Here is a 26,579-nt window from a genome sequence, read left to right as displayed (position 1 = left end):
TTTGCTACATCCCTTGTTGGGCACTGAGACAACATTGCCCAGGGGCATGTTTCACTTCACTTCACACACCCACGTGTTACGGCTACTTACCAGCCTAGATGTCGCCCTCTAAGCTCTGCTGCCACCTAGTGGATGTACATTTCCTTCACTGAGATGCTGAGTTATTTTGGTGGAACAGCAAAAGCTAGTTCCTTCTCAGTCACAGGAGGGCAGCAGAGGCTCAGGTGAGCTGAAATGCTGACTGGCGGGTGCTTTGTATTCTGGCCAGCAGTGGGCAGTGTTGAGCTAGGAATCCTGTAACCTTTTCTCAGCTCCTTAGCCCCTGGAGGGATGGAAAGTGATATGAATTCTTTACCAGTTAGTCCTAATAGTTAAAAGCATTAATTGACTTTGAATTGGTGGCTGAAGTCTTCTGTCTTTTAGGTAGAGAGAGAGAGAGACACGGTCAGATGTAGTCAGATGTGGTCGTGGGCGTGGCTGTTGCAGCCATCACACATGGTTGGAGGACAGAGGACCACGTGGAGTTGTGCCCCTCTTTCCGCCACCTGGGCCCTGGGGCTGGAACTCAAGTTGTTGGACTCAGCAGCTGTCATTGCCCACGGATTCTTCTCATTTAAATTTATTTTCAGTTTTGTGTGAGACAGTCTTCTCTGTGGCCAAGGTTACCCTTGAACTCATGATCCACTCCTTTGCCTCCTGAGTGTGGGCTACAGGAGGTCACTGCTGTACCTGGCTCAGGGGATCCGTGCTAGGAATTCTGTTCCTGTCCTCATCCCCCAGGGACCCTAAGTTGTCACCCTGGTGTCTGGGCTCTCAGGTCCACATCTCTCACATCCTGCGTTTGTCACATTGCTTTAGAAATGTCCACTCTTGTTCCTGCCTGCACTGCTCACTCAGGTTCCTGAGGGTGGGGACGTTTTTATTTATTTTTAAAGATTTTTTTTAATGATTTATTTAACTTTATTTTATGTGCACTGGTGGTATGAAGGTGGATTTACAGACAGTTGTGAGCTGCCAGGTGGGTGCTTGGAATTGAACTCGGGTCCTCTGGAAGTCAGTGCTATCTCTCCAGCCTCGAGCGTGGGGCCCTTAAGGGTGGTGACAGGCCTTGGTTTTCCTGCTTGTACAGTGGGGGGCTTAGCCTTCATCACAGTTTCTTTTCACTAATGTTGTTTATGATGGTCACTGTTTTGTGGACTCCATTTGGGTCTCTCTCTGTCTCTGTCTGTCTCTGTCTCTGTCTCTCTCTCTCTCCCCTGTTGCTTTTTTCATGTTCCCACTGTCTGGGCATCGAAGGAGGAACTTTAAAGTGGGATTGTTCACAATAAAATAATAAAATGTGCGGTGTTATAGAAACGACCGTCTATAAAATGTTTTGTTGCTACCACGCCCGCACATTTTTGGGCTTCATGTCTCTTTTACATCAGTGCATAGTTTTCTTGTGTGCCCTGTTATACCACGAGGAAACAGCCTTGGCCAAATCTCAGTTGACTTTAATCCTGGTGCTAAGTGGCAGAGTGGATGCCTGGAGCCTAAAGGCGGGTGTTTGTTGCTCTCTATTTTCAAGAACTTTTGAGGGATGATTTTATATTTATATATATATACTATAATATATTGTTATAATATAATCACATTATATATGATATATTTCCTATTAAATTATGCTTGTTAAAATACTAAAGTTGCTTTCTTTTGAATGGGAAAATTGAAGAGAAGTTCATAAGAAGAAATGAACACAGAACCTTAGGTGTTTCTGCAGAGTCAGGCATCTTTACTGTGGTACAGGAGAGCTGTATGGGAATGCAGACTGGGAGACTTGACTCATCTACTGACACCCTGTTCTGGGTCTGCACCACCCACAACAGTATCCACTAGTCGTGTGATCCATGTTGGTTGGTGGATATCTGAAAAGTGACTCACTAACCAAGGAAATAAATTTTAATTTCCTTCATTTTTAAATTTTTTAATTTTTTTTTTTAGACAGGCTGTTTGGAATCCTTGGCTACCCTGGAACTCAATATATAGCTAAGGAAGGTCTTGAACTTGTGATCCTCCTGCCTCCACCTCCATCTTCTGGGATTACAGACATGTGCCACCATGCCTGGTCTTATGATGCTAAGTATCAAGCCCAGGTGTCATGCGTGCTCCATATGTCCTCTACCCACTGAACTCCGTCCTCAGCCCAGCCATAACTTCCCCTAACTGTACTGAATCTGTGTAGATGCTGGCTGCTAGGTTGGGCAGCACAGCTCTGGATAAAGTGTCCAAGCTGTCAAGTTCTAGTTCTGGCATTTCTAAGATGAGAGGCTTAGCCTGGTTGATTTCTGGAGTGCCCTTGGTTTTCAGACGTTATGATCTGGGCCTTGTGACATGAGCGTGATCCAGACTGACCTGCTCTTGGGAGTTCTGCACAGTGGTCTGCTTTATATCAGCCTCGGTTTCAGTTTTAATTGGGTGATCAGAATCCAGGAAAGATGGATTTGACGGTGGCAGTGTCTGAGTAGAGGGCTTGCTGCGGAAGAGCACGTCCCGGGGGAGCTCAGCCCGGCACTGATTCCACCTCTGTCACAGTAGTCGTCGGTGTCCCCAGGCTTCTGCCTGGGTGAAAGACGGACCTTCCGCTGCCTTTCTCAGTAGCCGTCTTCCCTTCGGTGTGACTCGCGATTAGAGAGGAGGTTCTCGGGCAGTATGTGATGTCTTTGCTCTGTTAACAGTTGAGAGTGCTCTTCTGAGTTGTCCACGGGGCCCAGTTGTGCTGAGCTAACATTTCAGAAATCATGAGGCCTCTGTTGTTTGAATACCCGCCAAGTACATCTTTGCTGCAAAAGTGGGAGTTGATCTTTGGGAATTGAGTTTTCTGAAAACTACTACCAAAGATGCCGTTTTTCCTGAGCCCCTTTTCTTTTATGTGGGCTGGCCTTGGTGTCTCAGGCTCAAGTGTTTTAGTATCAGAAAGAAGTCCACCCAGCCACATCTGCAGCCGTTTCCCATCTCACCCAAAGTAACTTACTCTAAGTAAAAGTGAAATCACTTCTTTTTTTAAAAAAAATAGATTTAAAAAAAAAGAAAAAAACCAATCCAAATTCCCACTCCCTTCCCTCCTCCCATTCCTTCCACACACCCTCTCTCCACTCCCATCTAATCCTCAGAGAGGGTAAGGCACATTGCCTTGTGGAAGGTCCAAGGCCCTCCCTACTACATCTAGGCTGAGCAAGGTATACATCCAAAGAGAAAAGGATCCCATAAAGCCAGTACATGCAGTAGAGATAAGTCCCAGTGCCCCTCGGTCTGCCCCAGCCATGCAACTGTCAACCACATTCAGAGGAACTACTTTGGTCCTATGCTTGTTCCTTCCCAGGCCAACTGGAGTTGGTGAGCTCCCATTAGCTCAGGTAAACTGTTTCAGTGGATGAACCCTTCATGGTCTTGACCTCTTTGCTCATATTCTCATTCCTCCCACTCTTCAACTGGACCTTGGGAGCTCAGTCCAGTTGCTTTGATGTGGCTCTTTGCCTCTGTTTCCATCTGCTGTTGGACAAAGGTTCTATGGTGATATTTAAGATAATCATCAGTCTGACTACAAGGCAAGTCAAGATCAGACCCCCTCTCCTCTATTGCTTAGGGTCTTATCTGGGGTCATCCCTGTGGGTTCCTGGGAATTTCTCTAGAGCCAGGTTTCTGCTAACCCCATATAGGCTCCCTCAATCAAGGTATCTCTTTTTCCTTGCTCTCATCTCTGTCCTTCCTCTATCTGGACTATCCCATTCCCTCAAGTCCTTCTCAACCCTCCTCTTCTCCCCTCCCCTTCTCCCCTCCCCTTCTCCCCTCTTCTTCTCCCCTCCTCTTCTCTCCTCTTCTCCCCTCTTTTCCCCTTCCTTCTCCTCCACCCCTATACTTCCAGTTTTGTCAGGTGATCTTGTCTGTTTCCAATTTCCCAATGGGTCTATATATGTTTTTCTTTGGGTTCACCTTATTACTTAGCTTCTCTAGGATCATGAACTATAGGCTCAATGTCCTTTGTTTATAGCTACTTATGAGTGAGTACATACTATATTCATCTTTTTGGTCTGAGTTACCTCACTCAGGATAGTGTTTTCTAATTCCATTCATTTGCATGCAAAATTCAAGATGTCATTGTTTTTTACTGCTGAGTAGTGCTCTAATGTGTAAATGTGCCATATTTTCTTTATCCATTTTTCAGTTGGATCCGAAGGGGCATCTAGATTGTTTCTAGGTTCTGGCTATTACAAATAATGTTATTATGAACATAGTTGAACAAATGCTTTTGTAATATGATTGGGCATCTTATGAGTATATGCCCAAGAGTGGTGTTGCTGGATCCTGAGGAAGGTTGATTCCCAGTTTTCTGAGAAACCGCCATACTGATTTCCAAAGTGGCTGTACAAGTTTGCATTCCCACCAGCAATGGATGAGTGTTTTCCATTGCTCTACATCCTCTCCAGCATAATCTATCATTAGTATTTTTGATCTTAGCCATTATGACAGGTGAAATAAGATGGTATCTCAGAGTTGTTTTGATTTGCATTCCCCTGATAGCTAAGGATGTTGAACATGTCCTTAAGTATCTTTTGGCCATTTGAGATTCTTCTGTTGAAAATTCTCTGTTTAGTCCAGTATCCTATTTTTTAATTGGATTATTTAGAATTTTAATGTCTAATTTGTTGAGTTCTTTATATATTTTGGAGATCAAATCACTTCTTCTAAAGATCTTGGCCCATTGTGAAATTTTGAGAAGTCTTCCTTCTGTCCTAAGTGTCCTCACACTGGGCACCAGCGCTTTGTAAGGAGTCTGGGCAGGACGGTCATGCTGATGAGAACCAGGATTGCTGAGTTGGAGAGCTGGAGGCTGCTTTCTTCAGCTCCTCTCCTGCCGACGGAGGTGTGACGTTGTCTTTACAGACACTGCTCTCACACGGTGCTCGTGACAGAAGTTGGCCTCATTCTGGTTATTGTAGTCTGGCTGAAATGCTGTCTTGTGCTTAGGAGTGAGCACTGTAGTTGCCTCGCCAGTTGAGAGTTTAGATGGAAGGATTTGGGACGTGATGTTTTACCTTTCTGCTTCTGTCTTTCAGGTTCACTCTTTGATGTCCCCTGGATAAGAATTCTTGAGATGTCAGCTCATTGAACATTGGTTCTTTAGGTTTGTGCTTGATGATGACTCTGACTGGGTATGAAATGGGGAGTCCAGAGAGCTGCCAGTCCGGCTTCACAGCGCACACCTGTCCTTCCCTAAGTGTAACCCTTACTTTCCAAATTAAACAGTTTTTCTGCCGCCTCACTCTGCCTCTGACTGCCATTTTTTCTTCTTGCACTCGTGTGGAGACTTTCCCTTCAGCTCCGTATCCTCTCCTAATCCTTCATTGTCTGGAGCTGCACCACCACTGAGCGCTTTGTCAGAAACTGGGCTGTGTGTGCTTTCTCGGCACATCTCTTTGGACATGCTTCTGGAGAAAGGTGAAACGTGTCCCTTAGGCAGTGTAAGCCGGTGCAAGGTGCATGCATATGCTTGTTCAAGAGTGTATGTGTGTGCAGACGCACACATGCTCAAGCACACATGCGAGAGAGAGGAGAGAGATTGAGAGGTAGACACTGACAGTATGACTATGTGTGTCTGTGACTTGGCACAAGTGTCATGTGTCTGTGTGACTCTGTATGGGAGACTGTGTCCCTGTGGTGTGTGACTGTGGTACGTGCATGTATGTAGATTTGCATCTCGTGTTGCCTTCAGAGCTCCCAGTCTCATCACACAGCTGTCTTCAGAGATCCCAGTTCCCATCCAGGAGGTTAAGAATTGAAGCTCAGATTTGTACTTCCGATCACGGTCTTAGAGAAAACAGAGAGAACAGAAGATCTCATTAAGGACAAAGCTTGCTTAGCTCTGGTGGCTGAAGTCTAGGCATTGAGTATCAGCTGAACTCTGCTTCCATCTCAGGAGCAGGAAGTCTGCCTTGTATGGGAACAGCCCTGCTGAGTTCCACTGTGCTATGGAGGTCCTCCCATGGGGTGCACATAGCGTGGCCTGGGGACCCAGCTCCATTGCCTGGGCCACACTGGATCAAGTCGGTCTCTGGGGGGCAGCTAGTCACCTAGGTGATCTGAAGGTGTGGCCAGGTTGCTATTCCATGGGCATTAGTACTGACCTCATTCAGGAGCTATTTGAAAAGGAAACTCGCAGGCCTTACCCAAGCACAGAAGTAAAGTTGTGTTTTAACAAGGTCCCAGGTGATTGCTGTGCACACAGAAGCTTAGATTCGCCGGGCGTGAACGCTGGTTTCCAGCCTTGGCTATCTTGCAATTACTTGGGAGCTTGGCAAAGCTTGAGCCTCCGTTCTTTATCAGCTCTCTGCTGAAGGAGACAGAGAAGATGGAGAGAAGTTCTAGACAGGGCTAGCAAGCTTTTTAGGATGTCTGTGTTCAGTATAATGGCAAAACCTAGCAGTGCTTCTGTGGACCATGGGGAGAAATTCACTAAGATGACCTAAGAGGCCCAGTGTGTTTCACACCCATGCATGCACAGGTAGCTTTACCAGGAGAGCTAGAGAATGTCTAAGTTTAGTTTTGATAAATAGCTATTTCAAAAATAAAAATGCTCAGATTTCAAGAAAACAAGTCAGCTAGGAATGAGTAATAACGTTGTCAAGGAAGACATTACGACAGTCTTTAATATGCATGCAGATTTGCATTTCTCAATGATTTAGAGCCATGTGGGACAGGCGCTGAGTTCCCCAGTATCAGATTTGCTTTTGTCTCAGGGGTTATGATTTTCCCAAAGTATCTGTGATGACAGCCACATCTTTGGTGTGTGTTTCCCCCAATTACAGCAATATGAAACTCTGCAGATCACTTTTGGAGTCTTGAGTTCAAATATGAAAATGCACTGTAGGTTGCTTGTAGGCTTGCTAGCTTGCTCTGTGGTTCTCAAGTCCATGGGCACGGGAAGATGAGCAGTGGGTTCCCTTTGTTAGGGAAATGCCTTTTTCCTCTTTCCCCAGTTCCTGATTCTGAAGGGTTTGTTTTGCTGACTCAGGTCAAAGCATGTACTTGGAGTCCCACTGTATGGACTGAGGGGTGTCCTGCCGGTCCCTGCAGCTTCTAGCTCAGAGCACCTCTCTGGGGTGGTTATCTTTCATTTCCTGTGCTCTTTCTGTGGGACTGTAAGCCATTTACCACAGCCACTGTACATTGTCCCTGCTCCCTGCAGCGAGAGGAAGCACCCCCTTTGCACCTTCTGCCTACACACTTCCTGTCTCCCCCACATGGAAATGTCGCTCATGTTTCCCCTCAGCAGCCTTGCTCTTTGATCACGGCCTTTAACCTGGGGCTACAAAACACTTTCCTTCTGATGGCTGGAAAACACTGGCGGAAGTGTCAGAGATCTCGTCCCTGGCATCAGCTTGTTTCCAGCTCCTGGGCTCTCACTGATCCTGGCGGGCGTGGATCTGGGCTCTGGAGTCTAGATGTCTAGACTACTACTTGAGAACCCCATGACTTTAAGGTTTCTGTTGGTGCCATAAAACACCATGACCAAAACAAACAGCAACACCTTTGCAAGGAAAGGGTTGATTTCAGTTTGCAGCTTGCAGTTGGTCAGCCATGAAAGTCAGGGAGGAGCAGATGCAGAGGCCAGGGAGGAGTGCTGCTTACTGGCTTGCTCCTGATGCCTTGCCCTGCCTGCTTTATTATCTAGCAGGACCAACGTGCCCCAGGGTGGCACCACCCACAATGGTTGGACTTTCCCTCATCAGTTATGAAAAACAGTCCCACAAGCTTGCCCACTGGCCAGTCTGCAGGGGGCATTTTCTCAGTTGAGGGTCTGTCTCCCTTCCCAAATGACTCTAGACTGCATCAAATTGGTATAAAAACTAGCCAGTACAAGACTACAGCTAATTTTTAAAAAACATAAAAAATGAGTTTCCCCTGGGTGTGTGCGATCCTTTTTCTTGAACATGCACTTCAGTGAGAAAGAAAAAAAAAAAAAAAAAAACAGAAGAAATCTTATGTCAGACTAGACAAAAATATTTTACTTGCTTAATTTTGAATTTATATATCTGAATGCACACACAACTCTTTGGCAGCATGTGGGCAGCCCGGTATGCTGGGCTGTGCTTGTGTGGTCTAGAGTGTTGAACTGAGGCTGTATTCTGCCACACGCCGTGTTATGAACCTTACTGGGCCCTCTGTCTCTAAATCTGTAAATAATGAGGCGGCTGGGCTCTGCCCAGTGGGCCTGGGGCAGTAAAGATAAGAAGCAGCCTTGTGACCAGGGTGAGCGAGCCAGCACGGAGCCCGTGTGTTTGGCGTGGTATTAAGTGGCCGTGCCCATCTGCTGTTTAAGGTCTACAACCCCATGAGGTTCTAGAATCCCATGAGGACGGTAGTCTCATGGAGTCTTGGTTTGCCAGTGTTAGAGTGTGATCTTATTTTTTCTGAAGGAAGCTTTGACTTTAGGCTTTTGGATGAGCTAATCACGATGAGCATGGGAGTGATGGCATTTTGCCATGTCACTGCTCCACAAACACGCGAGTTCTCATGGGAATGAGGAACTCTGAGAACCCTGACGTGGCGCTTTTCTCCCTCGGTGGCTCATCCAGCCTTGTGGGCCTTCGCCAAGCACCCGGCTTGCCAGTGGGAGGAGAGAAGTCTCATCAGGAGACCTGTTCTCGCTGCTCTAACAGAGACGATCAACTATGCTTTAATGTTGGTTTGTGAGTGTGTGTATGAGTGTGTGAGTGTGTGTGAGTGTGTGTGTGAGTGTGTGTGAGTGTGTGTGTGTGTGTGGACAGCCTACAGAACTGGTTTTCTCTGTCTACCCTGTAGGTTGGAATCAGGTCATTAGGTTGGAAGACAGGCACCCTTATGCCTTGTAACATCTTGACAGCCCTAATTTTTGTTTGTTTTTAATTTTTAAAAACAATTTAAAAGATTTTTTTTATAAATTAAAAAGTTGAAATTAAAACAGTACATCATTTTCCCCTTTTCCTTTTCTCCCTCCAGCCCCTCCCGTGTACCCCACCCCTTGCACTCTCTGTCAAAGTCATGGCCTCTGGCTTCCTTTTCTTTAACTGTTGCTATGTGTGTGTATGCACACATGGTTTCAGGGCTGACCATTTGGTGTTGGATAGCCGACTGGGGGCTCTTCCCCAGGAAGACGGTTTCCCCTCTCAGTGTTCTTGTCTAGGGCGGGGCCTGGGTGCTCCCCTCCCTCAGCTAGCGCATCTGTCTGTGTCGTTCCTGTTCCTGTCTTGTTAGGCAGCCATGTTGGTGAGATTTCGGATATAGCTTCTCTCACATTTTGAGGGAAACAGACTAATTGCTTGTCTGGGTCTTAGAATCCCACCGCCCCCCTCAGATGTTCTCTGAGCCCGAGGTGCGGGAATTGTGTTGAAGACGGATCGGCTGGGGCTGGCACCCCATGATCGCTGTTACTGGCATTTTGACAGGGTATGGTTCTCTTTCTTTCTGCACGCACGCATGCGTGTCTGTGGGTGTGAGGGGAAGGACATCTTGACAGGAGCCGGTTCTCCCCTCTGCCATGTAGGAACTGGGATCAAACTCGGGTCACCATGGCAGGCAGCAGGTACTTTATCTACAGCGCCATCTTGCCAGTTTGTCTTTTGTTTTTTCCTCATCACTGAACTTTTGACACAGGGCTGGCAAGATGGCTCAGTGAGTAGAGACACCTTCTGTGCAGTCCTGGCTACCTGAGTTTGACCCCAAGAGTCCATGTAAAAGTAGGGAACTGGCCCCACTGAACTTGTCCTCTGACCTTCACAGGCACCATGGCACACCCTCCCCACCATGACAACCCTCTTCGTCTCGAGGCTAGTGCAATTTGTACATGAGGGAAATGTCACCTCAGCAGTGGGCCCTGTCCGCCCATGCTCAGTGGAGTGTGCGGGGTTCTGTTCTAATTCCAGAGATGAATAAGTAGGTGCTCACAGTCACGTGAGAGTCATGGAGCAGAATGCCCGGGCTGGGGGAGGTCCTGCCTGCACCAAGGCCGCACCAGTCCTGACGCTTCATGTTTGCTGTGTTTGGGGGGAACTCAGGGCATGAGGGCTAGTCCACCGTGGTCTTCTGTAAGCCAATTCCTAACTTGTAAAATATTGAAATGAAATAGAAATTTATGTCCTGGCAATGTTGAAGCACGCATGGGCAGCCCGTATATGGCGGTTCTGTTGAACTTGTTCATATTGGCTTTCATGGTCTAAGTTGATGAGGTCTCTTCCTAAAGAGGGCACCAGTTCTTATGACAGATGACTGTGAGCCACCATGTGGTTGCTGGGAACTGAACTCAGGACCTTTGGAAGAGCAGGCAGTGCTCTTAGCTGGGCAGATAAATACCCTGCCTACTGTTGAGGCTTGTGAACCTCAGAGGAGGGAATGCTTGCCTTGGTGTTGAGCAGCACACGCTGTTGGGAATTGGGGTTCTAGACGAGGATGCTGCCCGTTCATGTCACCTGGTGCATCACCGCAATAACTTAGGTCAGCAAGGAGAAGGAAGGACATTCTATAGTGTCTTAGAGTCTTCACTGAGAGTGGTCTCTTGAGGCTCACCTGAGTTCCTTCTGCCTAGGCTGACCATGAGGCAGACCATTGCTCCCACTACCTAAACTCCACTCTTTGGTTCCCTTCACCCTCTGAAGCGGGGCTGCCCCTCTCATTTGTATGCACTTCCTCCAGCTGATGCTTTCCTTTTTCCTGGGTGCTAATTTTAATGCAGGTGTTTCAGAGAAAGGGTGGAACTGGACAGCTCCACGGTGGATTTCAGGAGGCTTTGAAACTGCAATGCTGTGGCCTCTGGATGGGGTTATGTTCACATTCCCAAAGCACACCCTGGGTTCCTCCCTCAAAGGAAGCCCTTGGGGATGACGTGGGTGGGGAGCCTTTGGGGGTGACGTGGGGGCATCCGTGGCCTGAGGAGCTGCTCAGAAAACCTGCCTGTGGGAGATACTTTGAGGCAGGGGATCCTGCTACTGGCTCAAGGAGTCCTACAGTCAGGAATGTTCCTAGGGTACCAGAGAGGAGGGAAGACATGTCTCCTCAGGGATGATACAGTGATAGGCGTCAGGGAGGCCATGAGCACTGTGGGGCCTCCTCGTGGTCCTGAGATTTCTCCATCATGACTTCCCGGGACCTGGAAGCCCTGGAAGGACAAACCTGTGTGGCAGTGAGAAGCTGTTGGGGTCACGGTAACGGGAGAAGTGGCCGTCTGCTCAGCGGGGACTCCGTGAGTTCAAGCATACCTGGGCATGGATGTTTTTAAGCGGCAGCCTGCTTTTATCTCAGCATGGGGGAGCATGGGCGCATCTGGCCAAGCACAGTCAGTGTTGCATGCAGGATTATGGTCCATCCCCTGCTCATTCTGACATGCCACTGCTTTCCATCTGTCTTGGAATTTCAGTTCACCAGGCGTTAGCACAGCCATTAGCTCTTACAGCCCCGTCAACAACAGTGAGGAGTAGGTGGGCATGCGCTTCTGTCTCCAAGCGAATAATGAGAAACTGGGAAAGAGAAATGATAAAAGCCCCAGGAAGGAAGGACAGCGAAGCTTACAGAGCAACCCCTGCCTGCTGGGGATGCCAGTGAGATATTAACAGAAACAATGGAATTCTGGCACTGGCGCCGTTCACATTCTGCCTGGACTGTTTGCTCCTTGGCTTCAGGCGCTCTGTTGAGTTTCACTTATGCACACCGGAATGCAGTAAACTGAGGGTTTTCAGCTCGATGCATTTTTGACAGGCGTCATCCAGATTCCAGGCCAGCAGCCCTGAATTCCAAACCCGTGTGCTCCATTCCCACCAATCTTGCCTCTCTGGACTCCGCGTGTGAGAGCCTGTCATGGGCTATCCCTTTGGCCTGTTCTTCAACTTCATCTGTGTGGAGTCTGAGTCCCTGAAACCTGGCAGTGTCTGCTCCCTGACAGGAATCCCGTGTGAAGAAAGCCTTGGTTCCTAAACTACCTAAGAGACACTGTTGGTACAAAGTGGGAAACCGAGGCACTGGCTTCATAGATTAGGACGAGTGAAGCCACAGATCCTGGGCCAGCCAGGTTCCCATAGTCATTCCATCTACTGTGCCCTCCTGGCTTCCAGCAGAGTGAAATCTCTCTGGGTGCCTCTTGTAGGTGGGTCTCAAAAACCCGGGCAGGCAGTGCCCCCTGCTGTCTGAGGGTCTGATCCTAGGCTCTCCACAGGGTAGCGGGATCTCACGAGTCTGGAGTCTGGTGCAGTGACTGACACAGGGCAGGAGCTTGTAAAACGGAAGTCACCTGCCATTTTATTTTCCCTTGGAAAGAGTTTTTCCTAGGCTGTGGGGATTTTCCTTATCCAGATAAAAACAGAAAACGGGAGAAACCTACATTTTGGTGGAGCATTGCCGCCCCCGTGTGGGTATCTTGCGACACTACAACAACGGGGTACCCAAGACTGAAGCTTTTCAGGTCCCAGGTTCTGTGGCTTCCCTGGACCCTGAAAGATACATGTCCACCAGGGCTACAACACTTAAGTATCAATCTTGAGTGGGAACGAGAGAGTGTGGGGCTTCCTGTAGAAGGTACCTTTGGGAAACCAGCCTTAGGGGTGTGTGTGGGCAGATGCAGCCTTTGCATCCTGTCCAGTGCAAGGAGGGCTGGAATAGGCTTTCTCCCTTGAACCAAGTATACAGAACTGTCTAATTTCAGGGCAGTAGAGGTCGGGGGGTGATTTCTGGGGAATGGAGCACCAGTGCCTCCCCAGCCGGCTGTCGGGCATGGGTGTTAGCACCAGGGCCCGCAAGCTCCTCCCAGTGTGCTTGGTGGCCTTCTTTTGTGCACCTGTGGTTGGGCTGTGGGCTAACGGCCCAGCCTCCCTCTTCTGGGCACGTGGCCTGGAGAGATGTTATCTCCAACTCTGTATTTTTAACTCCTCTTTCCAGAGGATGTGGCTTCTGCGGAGAGCTTCAAAGGGTGCCCTATTTGCCCCTGTCAGCAACCATGACGTCATGGAAATGGGAGGGGGCTGTTCAGCCCCAAACACCTGGAGGGAAGTGGGAAGCTTTTTCCATTTCCTGTTCTACTTTTGGCTATTGATTCAGTATCTGGCCAGCTTGCCATTTCAGGGTGCAGCTGTCTGTGATTCTTGGAGGAGATCCCGTGCCTTCCGTGTCTGTGTGAAGAGGCCCAAAGCTGGCGGTGTGGTGCATGTGGCCGTCCACAATACAGGGGCTGGTGGTCTTTCAGGCTGCCCCAGAGCATGCACTAGCAAGAGTCACCTTACTCGACAGTCTCTCTCACACTCACTCTGGAAGGACCCCTTGGGGACCCAATCTTAGCTGTGTGTGGGCAGAGGTGGCCTTCACATCCCGGCCAGGGCAGGGTGGGCTGGACATAGCTTCCCCCTTGTACTGAGTAAGCCCAAAGCCATTCTTCCCACGTGTTACCTGAGGGAAGTAGGTTTGAGGGGACTAGTATGGGTCACAGGAGAAGCTGAAGTGGACACAAGGTGACCTTTTGGCCCTGGGACGTCAGTGGTCACGTACAACCAGAGCCGAGACGTTTAGAAACCGTGTTTCCCAGGATTCAGTGGGCCTGTGGGTGCTTGCACGGAGCGCCCTCCTCAAGAGGCTACCACTCAAGTTTTCATTATTCTGATAGATTTGCCAGCTTACTCTACGCCTTGCAAACGTCCTCTATTAAACCCCCCTTCTTCCCTCTGGAGCTCAGATCCCCCCCAGGACTAGTGTGCGGGTCCTCATGGGTTCATTTGTTGGTGTCTGTCGGGCGCCAGGTACTGCACTATGGGGACATACCGATGAGCAAGGCTCTCCTCCAACCCAGTAGCAGACACAGTCCAGCACACTTCCCTGCCCGGATGTCACCTGATAGGGAAGTGGTGTCAGGGCTTCACATGAGACTTGGGAGTTGAACTCCATGATGTACCCCAAAGCAAAATGAGAAACAAATCTTTAAGCCTCAGACGGCTGCCTGGGTGGTCAGAGTGGAGCTCCTACCTGGATGCTCCCTAACACAGGCCTGTGCAGCCTGTCTGCTTCCTGTCTGGCTCAACTGTGACCCCAGCTGCACTGGGAGGGGGTGGGCAAACCTCTGGGGAAGTCTCAGAGCACCCTTCACGTTCTGACCTTGGGACATGGGGTCCAGTTTTCTACACCACAGTTGGTCTACATAAAGCCCTTGAGGGAGCAGGGCCTTTGTCTAGACCCTGGAGGCATCCATCTTACAACTGGCCCTGGAATTGTTTGCTGTGGATGGGTGCCTTCCCTCCGTGAGTTGGTCCAGGCTCGTTAGGATGCAGCAGCAGCTTTGTGACCACTGTCTCTTTGTCATATCTTCAGGTTTTCTCAGTAACCCCTTCCTTCTGGACTAAGCAATAGTTGGCCTAGAACCCGCCATGAAGGAGCCTCTTGCCTGTTCCCAGCACTTGCTCAGCCCCTGTGGAGACAGCCCCCGCAGTGAGGGAATGTTCGTGTTCTGATAAGATGGCCGTTTTTCAGGGAGTGAAGTTGACATTGATCTCTTGATGGACTCCTGCCTGCCAGGGCCTTGTCACAGCCTAGCTTGGATTGGGCCTAGAAGGAAGAAACCTTACTCCAAGGGTGTGGGTGGATCTTCAGCCCCTGCCACAGCCCCTCACCATGGTTCTCAGGTAACCCTAGGGTTCTAGTGGCCTCTGGATGTTGCTGTCTGATGGCCCTGGGCTAGTGTGGTCCAGTAGAGGCCTGGGCCTCTTTCAAGTCTAGAGGAGGGGTCTGTCTTTGGCTGCTCTGTTGCCTTCTAGGCTTTTTGCCCACCCCACGCTCACCAGGTCCCCTGTAGCTTCTGTATAGCTATAGCCAATTTCCAGGAGCATTCCTGTTTCCCCAGCCGCCACACTTTCTTTGCCTGGATCTATCTTTCTTTCTTTCTTTCTTTCTTTCTTTCTTTCTTTCTTTCTTTCTTTCTTTCTTTCTTAGAACAAAGTGAATTACTGCTTCCTGGAGGAGGGAGACAAACTAATTTGCCCTAAGTTTTTAGTGGTTGATAAAAGCTTGCTCTACTAACCTTCCCAGGGGCATTTTCATTTAATACTGGGAAGAGAATGGTTTAATTAAAAGAAATTCCCAGTGGTAGTTCCCTGGCATCGTGTCAGACAGATGAGGAGGGCTTGGGAAAGAGGCCTCAGAGCCCCTCCTCCATGTGTGAGGGTGGCCCTGTCACGATGGTGTCTCCTGAGGCCTTTCCCTTTAGTAATCTTGAAAGGCTTCTGTGTAGGCTAGCGATGAGGCAGTTTAGAATAATGAGATTCTGTGGTTTCTCTGGGACATGGGTTTTGCTGTAGGTGGCCTCCAGTCCCACCCGACCGTTCATAGGTGGTGACCCTGAAGCTCATAGAAGGGAGAGACATGCCCTCCATCCCCTATTCAAGCTGGTAGCCCCATCCCCATGAGAAGCAGCAGGCCTGGATTACAGCTGGGAGGATCTGCCTATTTCTGGCTAGCATGGTCGTAGACACACGGGCAAACCGTGGAAGGACTGGGTGGTGGCGGGGCAGTCCTGGGAATCAGAAAGTACTCCTTTTTGGTCTTGGACAGGCAGTTGTTCGTTGGCCTTTGGAGTGTATTCCATCAGAATCCCGCCCTTGGGGAAGACTGACAGCAGAGGCTGGGCAGAGAGCTGGGTGCTCTGAGGCCCAGGGACTCTCACTTATGCTAGAGGTGAGTGTTTGGGACATCTACTCTCCTTGGCCAAGTCCCAGCCATAGATTGATAGGGTGAAACACTTCTCAGTGACAAGACACTCTGAGCATGAAAGAAAAAAAATGTCCCTGGAGAGCAGGAGCCAGTGGGTGACAATGTTGGGGACACTTGTCATTCTGTCTGGTAAATTTCAGCTATAGGTCAGGACACCCCTCCCCCATGCTGTCAACCTGTTATGAGTGGCCCCAAGGCATGGTATGAGCTGGGACCCACACTTGTTCAAACACCTTCCTGGCCCTTGGCACAGCTTGCTTAGTGGAATTTTTAAGAGTTCATCCCGAGAAGAGGTTGGGCAGCGTGACACACACACTTCGTTTTTTCTCTGCTTAGCTGGTGCTAAGCAGCGTGAAAATGTCCCCACCAAACCCAATCAAATGGGATCACAGTTTCTACTCTTCTGAGTCATCTTTAATGAAGCCATGCACAGCAGAACGATGTACAGTACAGTTCAGACACACACAGGAGCAGGGAGGGTCTAGACAAGGAGTTAAGTTTTCTACACCTTGAGGAAAGAGTAATGTGTATTTCTTTATGTCTGCTTTAAAAAACTAAAAACAAAAACATGCTCTTTACAACATTCACAAGGAGCTGCAGTTGCAGGGGTGGGGATGGGGGAGAGCAGGGGTGTGTGTGAAGGGTTTTCACATCCAGGAGAAGCAGCAGCCCCTGCCTGTCTTGAGTGGCCGGCAGCAGTGAGGAAGTGGGGTAGCAGCGGCTCTTCAGCGGTCTCTATCACAGATTCAGGAGACCCAGTTGATGGGGTTGTGAGCTGCTCAGACCCGAGAGCCTTCTTTAGGAGGTGGACAGGCTCCTTTTCGCTTGAAGAGGACAAGGAGGGGTGATGAAGAGGAAGGAGCTTGGGAGTTCAGCCTCCTTCAGTCTGGAAACCTGGAGTAAGGAAGAGCAGAGGTCAGGCTTTGTCTTGAAGACTAGGACTCAGGGATGCCATGGGGATGGCTGTGTTTGGGGCTGTGCAAAGTGACTGGGGACCTTGTCAGGGTAGAAGCATGAGGACTCTAGCCAGGCTTAGGGATAATGAATATGGCGTCTTCAAGCTCCAAGCTGAGGGAAGCACGAGGTACACAGCATCAGAGTGGGAATCTCTCTTCTACTCATTGGCTGCGTGGCCCTTGGTGTGACCCGGCCTCACTTTCTTCATTTCTAAATAAGGATGATCAGAGCTGTTCCTCATCTGTCTCAGGAGGGGCAGGGCCCCGCTGAGGATTCTGGTAAACTCCCTTCAGGCCATCACAGCCTCGGCATGTGACAGGAAGTGACAGAAAAGTTCTGCCTGGGAGTCCAGTCTTAGGATTCAAAAGCAAATTCCCATGGGGGGATTTGCTCTCAGGGCTGGGTCTTACTCTGAACCCTCACTTCCACCACTTCTCCAGCTTTGATGCTGTCTCACCTCAACTGGACCACAGCCGCAGCGTCATGAGCAGGTTAAATCCGGCCACTTTCAGGAGCAGGATTCGGAGTCCCATCACTGACATGTTTTGAAAGTTGAGGTTCATATCTGGGAAACCAAGAAGTCATAGCCGCTAAGGGTATGCGCACAAGAGGTCTGTACAGCAAGGCACTACGGACTTTCCCATGAGCTGGTCAGGATGGTGTGGGTGACTTCAGCTCCCGGGTCCATTTCTTTGAGCCTCTGCACACACCCCAGGGCAAAGGGATTTGTGTATTCCTCCAGGGCGAGAGCATCGTGTTTCAAGGCAACAACCACCAAAGGACTTGGGCCACATAATACTCTGAGGCCCTGTAGGCTCTGGGATGGGGCTGGGGTTGGTGCTCAGGGCAGCTGTCACACCCCGTTGGCCTGGGCCCCTCAGTGACACCACAGGAGCGACAACTCAAGAATGAGGTGACCCTGAGACAAGACAAACCTGAGGCTGTGTGGGTTCTACCACCTTTTTAGAAAAGCTTCCCAAGATGTCGAGGGACAGTGCTCTCAGAGTGACATGGGTAGTCAGGCTGCTCTGGAGGGGCTCACAACTTCCCAGCCACACAGTAAGCAGCTTCTTTGGCTGTCTTTACAGAGGAGCTAATAAAGGAGGTGCAGAGGCCTGGAGTGGCTCCCTGGACTAGTGAAGCTGAAGACGCATCTTGCTAAGTACTTATAATGGAAAATGAAGTTGACCATGCTGTAGGGACTCAAGACAGACCATGGGCAGCTGGGAGTGGGTTTGGAAGTGCTGTTCCCATCCCCAGATTCATTCCTTCTCCTCCCCTGTGCACTAAAGGTTATTATGGGCTCGTGGCTTCCTCCAGCATCGTGCAAAATTGGGCAGGTCCTTCTCTTACCTGTTTCAAAGCTCTTCTCTATCAACCTGGCATCACAGGGAACATCTAAAAGGAAAAAAAAAAAACAATTTTCTTAGAGTCTAAAGCATGCAGACTTTTATGTGATTCTTTGGAAGAGAATGGGGAGGGAACATACTGCCCAGGGGTACCGAATGGCACAAAGGTCCTAATGGGGGCAACACCCGACTTCTGGACACTCTTTCATTCTTTCAACAAATCTGGGCTGTGAAAGTATATGCTGTGTTACATGGACCACAGAGTCAAAATAGTCTGGACGTGGCAGGTTTCAGTCCAGAGACCAGTAAAGGCAACGAGACATATTCACAGTGACTTGGGCCATATATTTCCATGTATTCCAAAAAAGTTCTGGTGCCCAAATTTTTTTCCTTTGTCATCCCTTAGTTAGTATCTAGTCCCATTGACTCTGAGGCTCTGCCTCCTTCCTTGAAGCCCCATTGCTTTCCCATCTTTGTATGGTTCTATTCTTGAAGCCCAAGCAGTGTTGGCCACTGGAGTCCCCGCCACCACCTGGCAGAGCCTCCATCATCTCTCTCCTGCATTCCCGTTCTCCTGCTGGACCTACTACAGTCCGCCCTCCGCACAGCAGCCAGCCTTACAGTTTATGGTATTTAGTTTTTTTTGGAGACAGGGTCCCAGGTAGTCCAGGCTGGCCTTAAACTGAACTTGCTGTGTAGGTGAAGATGACTTTGAACTTGTGATCCTCTTGCCTCCACTTGAGGTCTGGCCCTGATTTACATCATCCTATTCATGCCCTGCAGCTTTCCCTTGCTCTTAGCCTTCCCCTTCACAGCTTTCACAGAGTCCTCTCTGGCCGAGCACAGCTGGTCCCGTCTTATCCTTTACATTGCAGAGTAAACGCATTTCCTCAGAGCCTTCTCTGAGGTGGCTGTTTCCTTAACTCTATGTTAACGAATCTATTAATTACAGCCTGACATAGCGGACATGTCCCTCTGCCGAGAGCTGATCTTTCTTGATCAGAATAGTGCTCCCTAGGGTGCTCCCTCCACACCTGACATCTTACATCACTCCAGCACCTGGGACTCTGCACCCACACACTCTAGGCAGACATAGAAATCAGGGCAGAGAGCTGTGCAGCAGGAAGGGCATGGAAACTGTGCCTGGGAGAACAGAGAGGGCAAGTGTGGCTCCAGCAATGACAGGAGGTGGGTGAGAATTCAAAACAAGGAGACCAACTGAGGCCAATACGGGGCCAATGCCCTGTGTCCTGTTTTCTCGTCTGCTTTAGGGCCAGACATTTGTGGCCTGCTAGGACAGGACACGGGTCAAACAGGATGTGGATCTTGCTGACAACCGATGAGTACCTGACCAAAGCAGCTTTTAGACCACAGACTTGAGCTGGGCCTCTCCTGAAGCGACGACACAGCTTTGGGTGACACTCACCTGAGCTGGGGAAGGAGGCGTTCTGTCTGAAGGCGTCTTTACAGTTTAAACTACTGTGGTCACTCCAGGCAATGGCCCCATTGCTCTTGGAATCCATAGACCGCATGTCCAGCACGGTGTTGTTGGAGACAAACACATCAGGTGGCGTGTCCTCTGACTTGACTTGGGAACTGAAGTCGGTGAACAGGCAGATGGTGCTGTTCTTGGCCTGAGCATCTCTTAGCTGGTACACAGCTGGTTTTGGGTCCTGGATATCTGTGGGCCAAGAGGACTGATGTGAGATGGTGATCCTTTTTTCCCTTCTAACCTTTTGTGTCCTAACAGAGGCCAGAACTCGGATGCCAGTGACGGGTACAAACAGAGCGCTCTGGGTTAGCTGGTCTTCTCAGGCTTTAGACCAGAAGTGACACCTTAGAAACGAGCTGTTCGTGAAGGGCTAGGGACAGGCACAAATCCTGAGTCCTGGCCAAGTCAAGCTCTTGGTAGTTGCTCTCCACAAGGTCCTGTCTGGCATACTGGGAAATCTGAATGGCGGAGCCACTAAACCCTCTTGCCATTCTTTGACTTAATAGCATCTTCCAAACTCAGTAACTCTAGCCAATAATTTTGCTCTGGCAGGATGAAAACAAGCTTAGAAAAAGTGGACCAAGCTGGTCCTCTAGAGCGCTCTCCCTCAAGTCGGCTGGACACTGGTGGGAAATGCAGGCGTGTGATATTTAGACATTAAGTTGGAAAATCTATCATATCAGCAGGTGATTTCTCTCTCATTGGTAAATGTAATGAGTAACAAACCAAACACGCAATCCAAGTCCTGACTCTTTGATTTACCACCCATAACCTTGATTAGATCAACAGACAACTGAAGTCTCAGAACTTTCACCTATAAAATAGGTGGTTGCTTCATCCACCTTTCCAACCAGGCTCTTTTGAGAAATGAGTATTTCTCCAAATCAAATGAAACTAATCAAGCCACTAAACCCTCTTGCCATTCTTTGACTTAATAGCATCTTCCAAACTCAGTAACTCTAGCCAATAATTTTGCTCTGGCAGGATGAAAACAAGCTTAGAAAAAGTGGACCAAGCTGGTCCTCTAGAGCGCTCTCCCTCAAGTCGGCTGGACACTGGTGGGAAATGCAGGCGTGTGATATTTAGACATTAAGTTGGAAAATCTATCATATCAGCAGGTGATTTCTCTCTCATTGGTAAATGTAATGAGTAACAAACCAAACACGCAATCCAAGTCCTGACTCTGATTTACCACCCATAACCTTGATTAGATCAACAGACAACTGAAGTCTCAGAACTTTCACCTATAAAATAGGTGGTTGCTTCATCCACCTTTCCAACCAGGCTCTTTTGAGAAATGAGTATTTCTCCAAATCAAATGAAACTAATCAAGCACACAGCACTCAGCAAATGTGCCAGAATTTCACCATGAACAAACACAATCGAACAAACACAGAACGCTGTCTAGTCCAGGAAGCAGAGTTTCACCATGAACACACACAATCAAACAAACGCATCACACTATCTAGTCCAGGAAACAGGGACCCTTCCTCAGTGCTGAGACAATTCCTTATACTCTTTCTGAGAGATTTTGTTTTTAATGTGACTCTCGCTGACCAGTTTCCCCACCCCTTCCACCTTCAGAGGAAGAAGCAGAGGCTGGCCGGAAGGAAGGACTTAACACAGCAGACCACCTAGAGAGTTTCCAGCAGGGCTGGGGCCTGTCCTGTGTGTCCTGATCCTGTCCTGTGTGTCCTGACCCTGTCCTGATCCTGTCCTGTGTGTCCTGATCCTGTCCTGTGTCCTGATCCTGTCCTGTGTGTCCTGATCTGTCCTGTGTCCTGATCCTGTCCTGTGTGTCCTGATCCTGTCCTGTGTGTCCTGATCCTGTCCTGTGTGTCCTGATCCTGTCCTGTGTCCTGATCTTGTCTTGTGTCCTGATCCTGTCCTGTGTCCTGATCCTGTCCTGTGTGTCCTGATCCTGTCCTGTGTCCTGATCCTGTCCTGTGTGCCCTGATCCTATCTTGTGTGCCCTGATCCTGTCCTGTGTCCTGATCCTGTCCTGTGTCCTGATCCCACTCCCACAGTTCTTCACAGAGCATGGACTGTTTTCAGACCCATGTGTTGCTCTCTGCTCACTGAGACAACCAGGGTGGCCTTGGCAATGCAGGCTTCCAGCTGGATCCTGAACCAGAGCCATCAGGGCCCGGCACAGCTGCCTGAAGCACGGTGCTGCCTGAGGATCAGCAGAGCTGGGTGGGCGCCATGATCTGACCCGGAGCTTTGGCCCCTTTCAGTCAAGAAGATACGGCTGCAGCAAGGAGCTTCCTAGATTTTAGTCCCTTTCATTTTCGGCCCCAGAGACATCTACTGCCACCTTACCTTTCCCCCTGGAAATCAGAAACAAATCACCTTTAATCTGAGGTCTTTGGGTTCTGTCCCTGTGGTGAGACCTCCTATTCCTACCTCATAAGAAAATCACATTTTTACCACGGAAAGGCATCAGAGGTCACTTTAGCGAGACTGGATCAATTTTTCAACTACAAGTTCAGCTGTTCTGGATCCTAACCTGTCATCACAATTCAAAACAAGTACAGAAGGCCAAGTCTGAACGTATTAGCACTGTAGGTCCCCAGGGGCTCTGTGTGATGGAAAACACCCTTGCCACTAAATCTGTGCCTTGTAGTTAATGACTGGGAACTCAGAAGTGAGAGTTAGCGACACAGATGTGGGTCCCATTCAGGCTTGGATAGCATCAGGAAACTGCTCTGCAGGCTTTTCGGAAAGGATGCCCACCCCTCCTAATGGCTCCTTACAGAGAAACCTGTGGTTGTCTTCCTCAGAGGCTTCAATATGTAAACTGGGAACACTTTAGGCTACTACAAGAGTCTGAGGAAATAAGAAATAAAGTTTTGCGCACCCCAAGTTTGCTAGAGATTACACTAACAGGACATCATCTTGCTATGGTCATACTCACATGGGCGCACAGCCAGGCTGGTCCCTGACCCAAAGGTCAGCGTAGTGAAGCCACCATATAACACACTGTAGAAGGGTGCTTTACAAGAACCCTAACTTGGGCTGGACCAGCCTGGATGGGGCACTTGCCTCCTGCCTCAGTTTACCAGTCTCCCTCAAGACAGAAGAGAAGTCTCACCACTGATAATTTTCCTTAGGAACAGTCTCACAGACCTTTCCATCAGCCACCCTGGAACCAGTGGGGCCTTCCTGAAAGGTAGGTACCCGTTCTGGCCTCTACACCACGACTGGAGATAAGACAGGCAACTTGGAAGAATGTGAGAAGCCATGGGTTAATTACAAAATGATTTTTAAAGTACACATTATTTCTTTTTGTTTTCTGACAGGGTCTGGCTCTATAGCCCAAGGCTGGCCTTGGATTCATGATCCTTTGCCTCCATTTCTCGGGTGCTGAGACTGTGGCTGTGTGCCACCATGCCTGGCATGAAATGACTCTCGAGGGAAGACTGCACTGCGACACGTGGCAAACATTGGCAGGGTCAGTGACAGGACTGGGTGCAGGAGGGCCCTCCCTTAAGCAGATGTGTCAGGTATTCCTGAGGGTGCACAGACTACAGCTGTCACATCCACAAGAGCACGGCCTAGCTGGCAAGCCAGGAGGACGCGCTGCCTCTTACTGGGGGTTCCCTGATAAGGACTGACGCCATAGGGGCACAGACCCTAAAGTCTGAGAGCAGTGTGGAGGAGCACGGCTCTCAGTGAGGATGCCGCAGGGACTCAGTCCTCCTAAATTTGGTGAAAAAGGAATCTAAAGCCCAGAAAGCATAGAAATGTGTGGTGCATTCCAGTCTGAAGACCGGCAATGCACATTAGCATTTTAAAGTTTATGAAATCTTACAATAGGGAAAGCCATTGCTTCTCAAGCTTATTATTTAAGGTTAATGTTACTATTCATTAATATCTCGTGTGTGTGTGTGTGCGTGCGTGCATGTGTGTGCATTTATTTCAGTGTGCCTTCTCTAGCTGTAGGACACTAAAATTCCATTTTAAATGTTCATCTAATTTTCACCTTTAGGTTCTCTCTGCTCTGAATTCGCTTGTTCTCCTATTCACTCCTGCGGCCACAATTAGGGGCCTCACTGGTGCTGATTCTTTCTTTCTAATCATTATGAAACAGCTTCATTTCCTTCCTACAACTGCACCTAGGCAGCTGAGCTGTATCCGCTCCTGCGCTTCCAGCAGCCCCAGCCTCAGGGATCTGCACACACAGAGAGGATGGTGTCTTCCCAACAGGGTTACCTGGCAGGAGCAACGTCAGTGTAAAAGTCTTTTCGGAACACACATTCTTGAGCTTCCTTCCGCGATTTCCTGCACACCTGGGAGCTGCGCGTTGCAAAGCTGATTCTAATCCCAACGGGACATTTCTTCAGTGTACCTCTTTTCCTGGTGGTCCCTCAGACGGACACACAGACATCACATCCTTATCCCATCTCTTCCTTCCCTGCTAACACCTATTTGTGCTGAGCCCTCATTACAAGACAATTTTATCCTTTTGTGTCTAAACTCTGGTTCTCCAGAAATAGGGTGGATTTTCTAATCTAGGTTGACTGATTAACCTTGGCAAGACGAGGTCCTTGATGAAGCACAAAAGCAAACAAACACATGAGAAGGAGCCTTCCCTGGAGAGACGGGAAGCTCCCCCACCAGCAAAGACACGCTGGCCTCTTCGGCAATCTACATTTCTCCTGCTTGCTCCACTGTACTCCATGCGGGGTAGACTCTATAACCTCCCTGTTTTAAAGGCCAGGCAATTTTCTCTGTTGGAGAATACTTATTAATCCCAAACCAACATGTTTTAAACAGCGATTTCCTTTCCATTGAAGCCTTACCAAACTCTTCTAGCAGGTACTTTTGAAAATAATTATTGTGTGTGTGTGTGTGTGTGTGTCTGAGAGAGAGAGAGAGAGTGTGTGTGTGTGTGTGAGTGTGTGTGTGCGTGTGTGTGCGTGTGTGTGTGCGTGTGTGTGCATGTGTGTGTGCCATTAGGACACATGTGAAAGTCAAAGGACAACTCCTTCCAGAGGTTACCTCTCATTTTCTACCATGTGGATTCCATGGATTGAACTCAGATCCCAGAATCAGGGAGCAAGCGCCCCAGGCCAATGAACCATGCTGTTGGTCCGGGAGCCGTTCCCCACTCCTCATAGTCATTTGCCTGATGATGCCTGCACCCTGCACTGTGCTGAGGCACAGCAATGAGAGAGCAAAACTCTGTCCTCGTAGAGATCATGGCAGGAGGATGAATACAAACACGAGGCAATCTGGTAGGAGGTTGGCTACATCCTCCTTTGTAGTCATGGCAACTCGTTTGTGCCTCCCTAGAACCTGGGAAACCCTGGGCCAAAACTGTCTGTTTAAACTTGGGATCCTGAGGTAGAGACCCTGCATTTTCTCATCTCCTTCCCTCCCTCCCTCCCTTCCTCTCATCCAGCACAGTGGTTGTGATGCTGGAGTTGCTCAATGAATAGCTATTGCATGGGTAAACTCTCTAAATATTCTCTCTTCAATGCCACCCTAGTAGTTATATTTGTTTGTTATGTCTATTTAACTTCCATAGGGCCTAATTTTCCAAATTTTGTGTTGTTTTTGGCATTGTGTAGGCTTTATGTTCCTCCTTGTCTCTCAGCTGAGTATGGAGTTTCTTAAGAGTGTGCCCCAAGTTCACTATCTTTGGGAAATTAAATCCATCATCTTTCATGAAACTAAATGGTAACAGAAGTGAAAATAAATCTTCTGTTAGACTTCGTCACAATTTCTTCTCTGACACAGACCTAGAAACCACAAAAGAGTCGTTCCTATGATAGAAAGGTTAATTCTCCTTGACAACTGTCTTAGAAAATACACCATTAAGTCAACGGCTGGAAATTTAGAATCTGAACCAACCAAATCTTATGAGCAAGCACACAAAATTAGTTCAGGAACCACTGGTTCATTATCTAAGAAAGCGAGGGACTTCCTAAGGCCAGGCACTTACTTGGATAAACTTGGAGTCTTGTTCCGCTCCCCAAAGTGAGCTGGCCTACTACCTGGCCCCCCACCCTGACACAGCATAGTATAAATACCTGCACTCCGACCCCTCAGAGTCTCCCAGGGAACAAAGCTTTTATGTGGCCCACTTCATGGTTTTCATATTATTTCCTCTTTCTTTATAGGTTAATATTACCCAATGAACAGTTCCTCAATGTTTCTTTTTCCTTCTTTTATGTACCTGCATCTCACTAATACAAATATGATTTTACTTATGCCTCCAGAAATGCCAAGTCACAATGCCATGGTGACTATGACCAAAGATTAGGATGTACAGAGATTGGATCAAACCTCCTCACTTAGAGAAGAATAAATTTACATCCAGGTGGCCTTTGAGGTGTGGAGTCTTCCTTCACATGGTATAGGTGGGATGGGCAGCTGGGCTGTGGTATGATTCATAATAAATCCTATAGTCAAGTAGATTTAATTTAACCTTAGTTCTGTTTTTTTTGAGCCATGTGATTTTATGTAACTTGATAACCCTAAGACTCTGTTTCCTTATCTATAAAATGGGTCTAATATCAATTATCTATCATTAGGATGGGTGAATGCACTGGTCTAAGAAGGACATAGCCCAGTCACTGGCATACCAGGTATATTGTAAGCAATAGCTAATAATAATATGTTATTATTATAAATCCCATCATGTTTTACATGGAGAAAGGGATGAGGCTTCTTGTAGCAAAAGGAGACCATTTTTGTCCAGGATTCCTCAGCATCCTGACTGGGACTCTATGGACTAGGAGAAAAGACATCATTGAATGGACAGGAGGTGGTCAGTGGCTCTGACACAGAGGGAGCAGTAGGGTGGGCTCCACGCTTGTCAAGAAGAAAAGGTCTTCAGAAGCCTGACAAGAGTAAACCATCTTCTCTAAATTTAGGTATTCATCCTTTGAAGCTGAACCCGTGTCCATTATTCAGCACAGCCTCATTAGACCTGGCACATTACAGTTACTCCTAGTAAGCAAAGGACTCTGTTACCGAGTGCAGACCACTCCACTCTCACTGTAGGACATCCTTCCCTAACTCAG

The 26,579-nt window shown here is 48.6% G+C and overlaps 1 gene segment (V, D, J or C); it reads right to left on the bottom strand.

The window, feature by feature from the left end:
- Nucleotides 1-16,151: 16,151 nt before the first annotated feature.
- LOC130884944 (T-cell receptor alpha chain constant-like) overlaps nt 16,152-26,579 on the bottom strand; it is a 265,603-nt gene continuing 255,175 nt past the window's right edge. Inside the window, 4 exon segments of the C gene segment in view lie at nt 16,152-16,641; nt 17,162-17,269; nt 18,058-18,102; nt 19,480-19,734. Coding sequence covers nt 17,163-17,269; nt 18,058-18,102; nt 19,480-19,734 — 407 coding nt within the window.

This window comes from Chionomys nivalis, chromosome 12 (assembly GCF_950005125.1).
Source record: "Chionomys nivalis chromosome 12, mChiNiv1.1, whole genome shotgun sequence".
In the NCBI taxonomy this organism is placed as follows: Eukaryota; Metazoa; Chordata; class Mammalia; order Rodentia; family Cricetidae; genus Chionomys; species Chionomys nivalis.
This window is presented reverse-complemented; position numbering and strand designations above follow the sequence as displayed.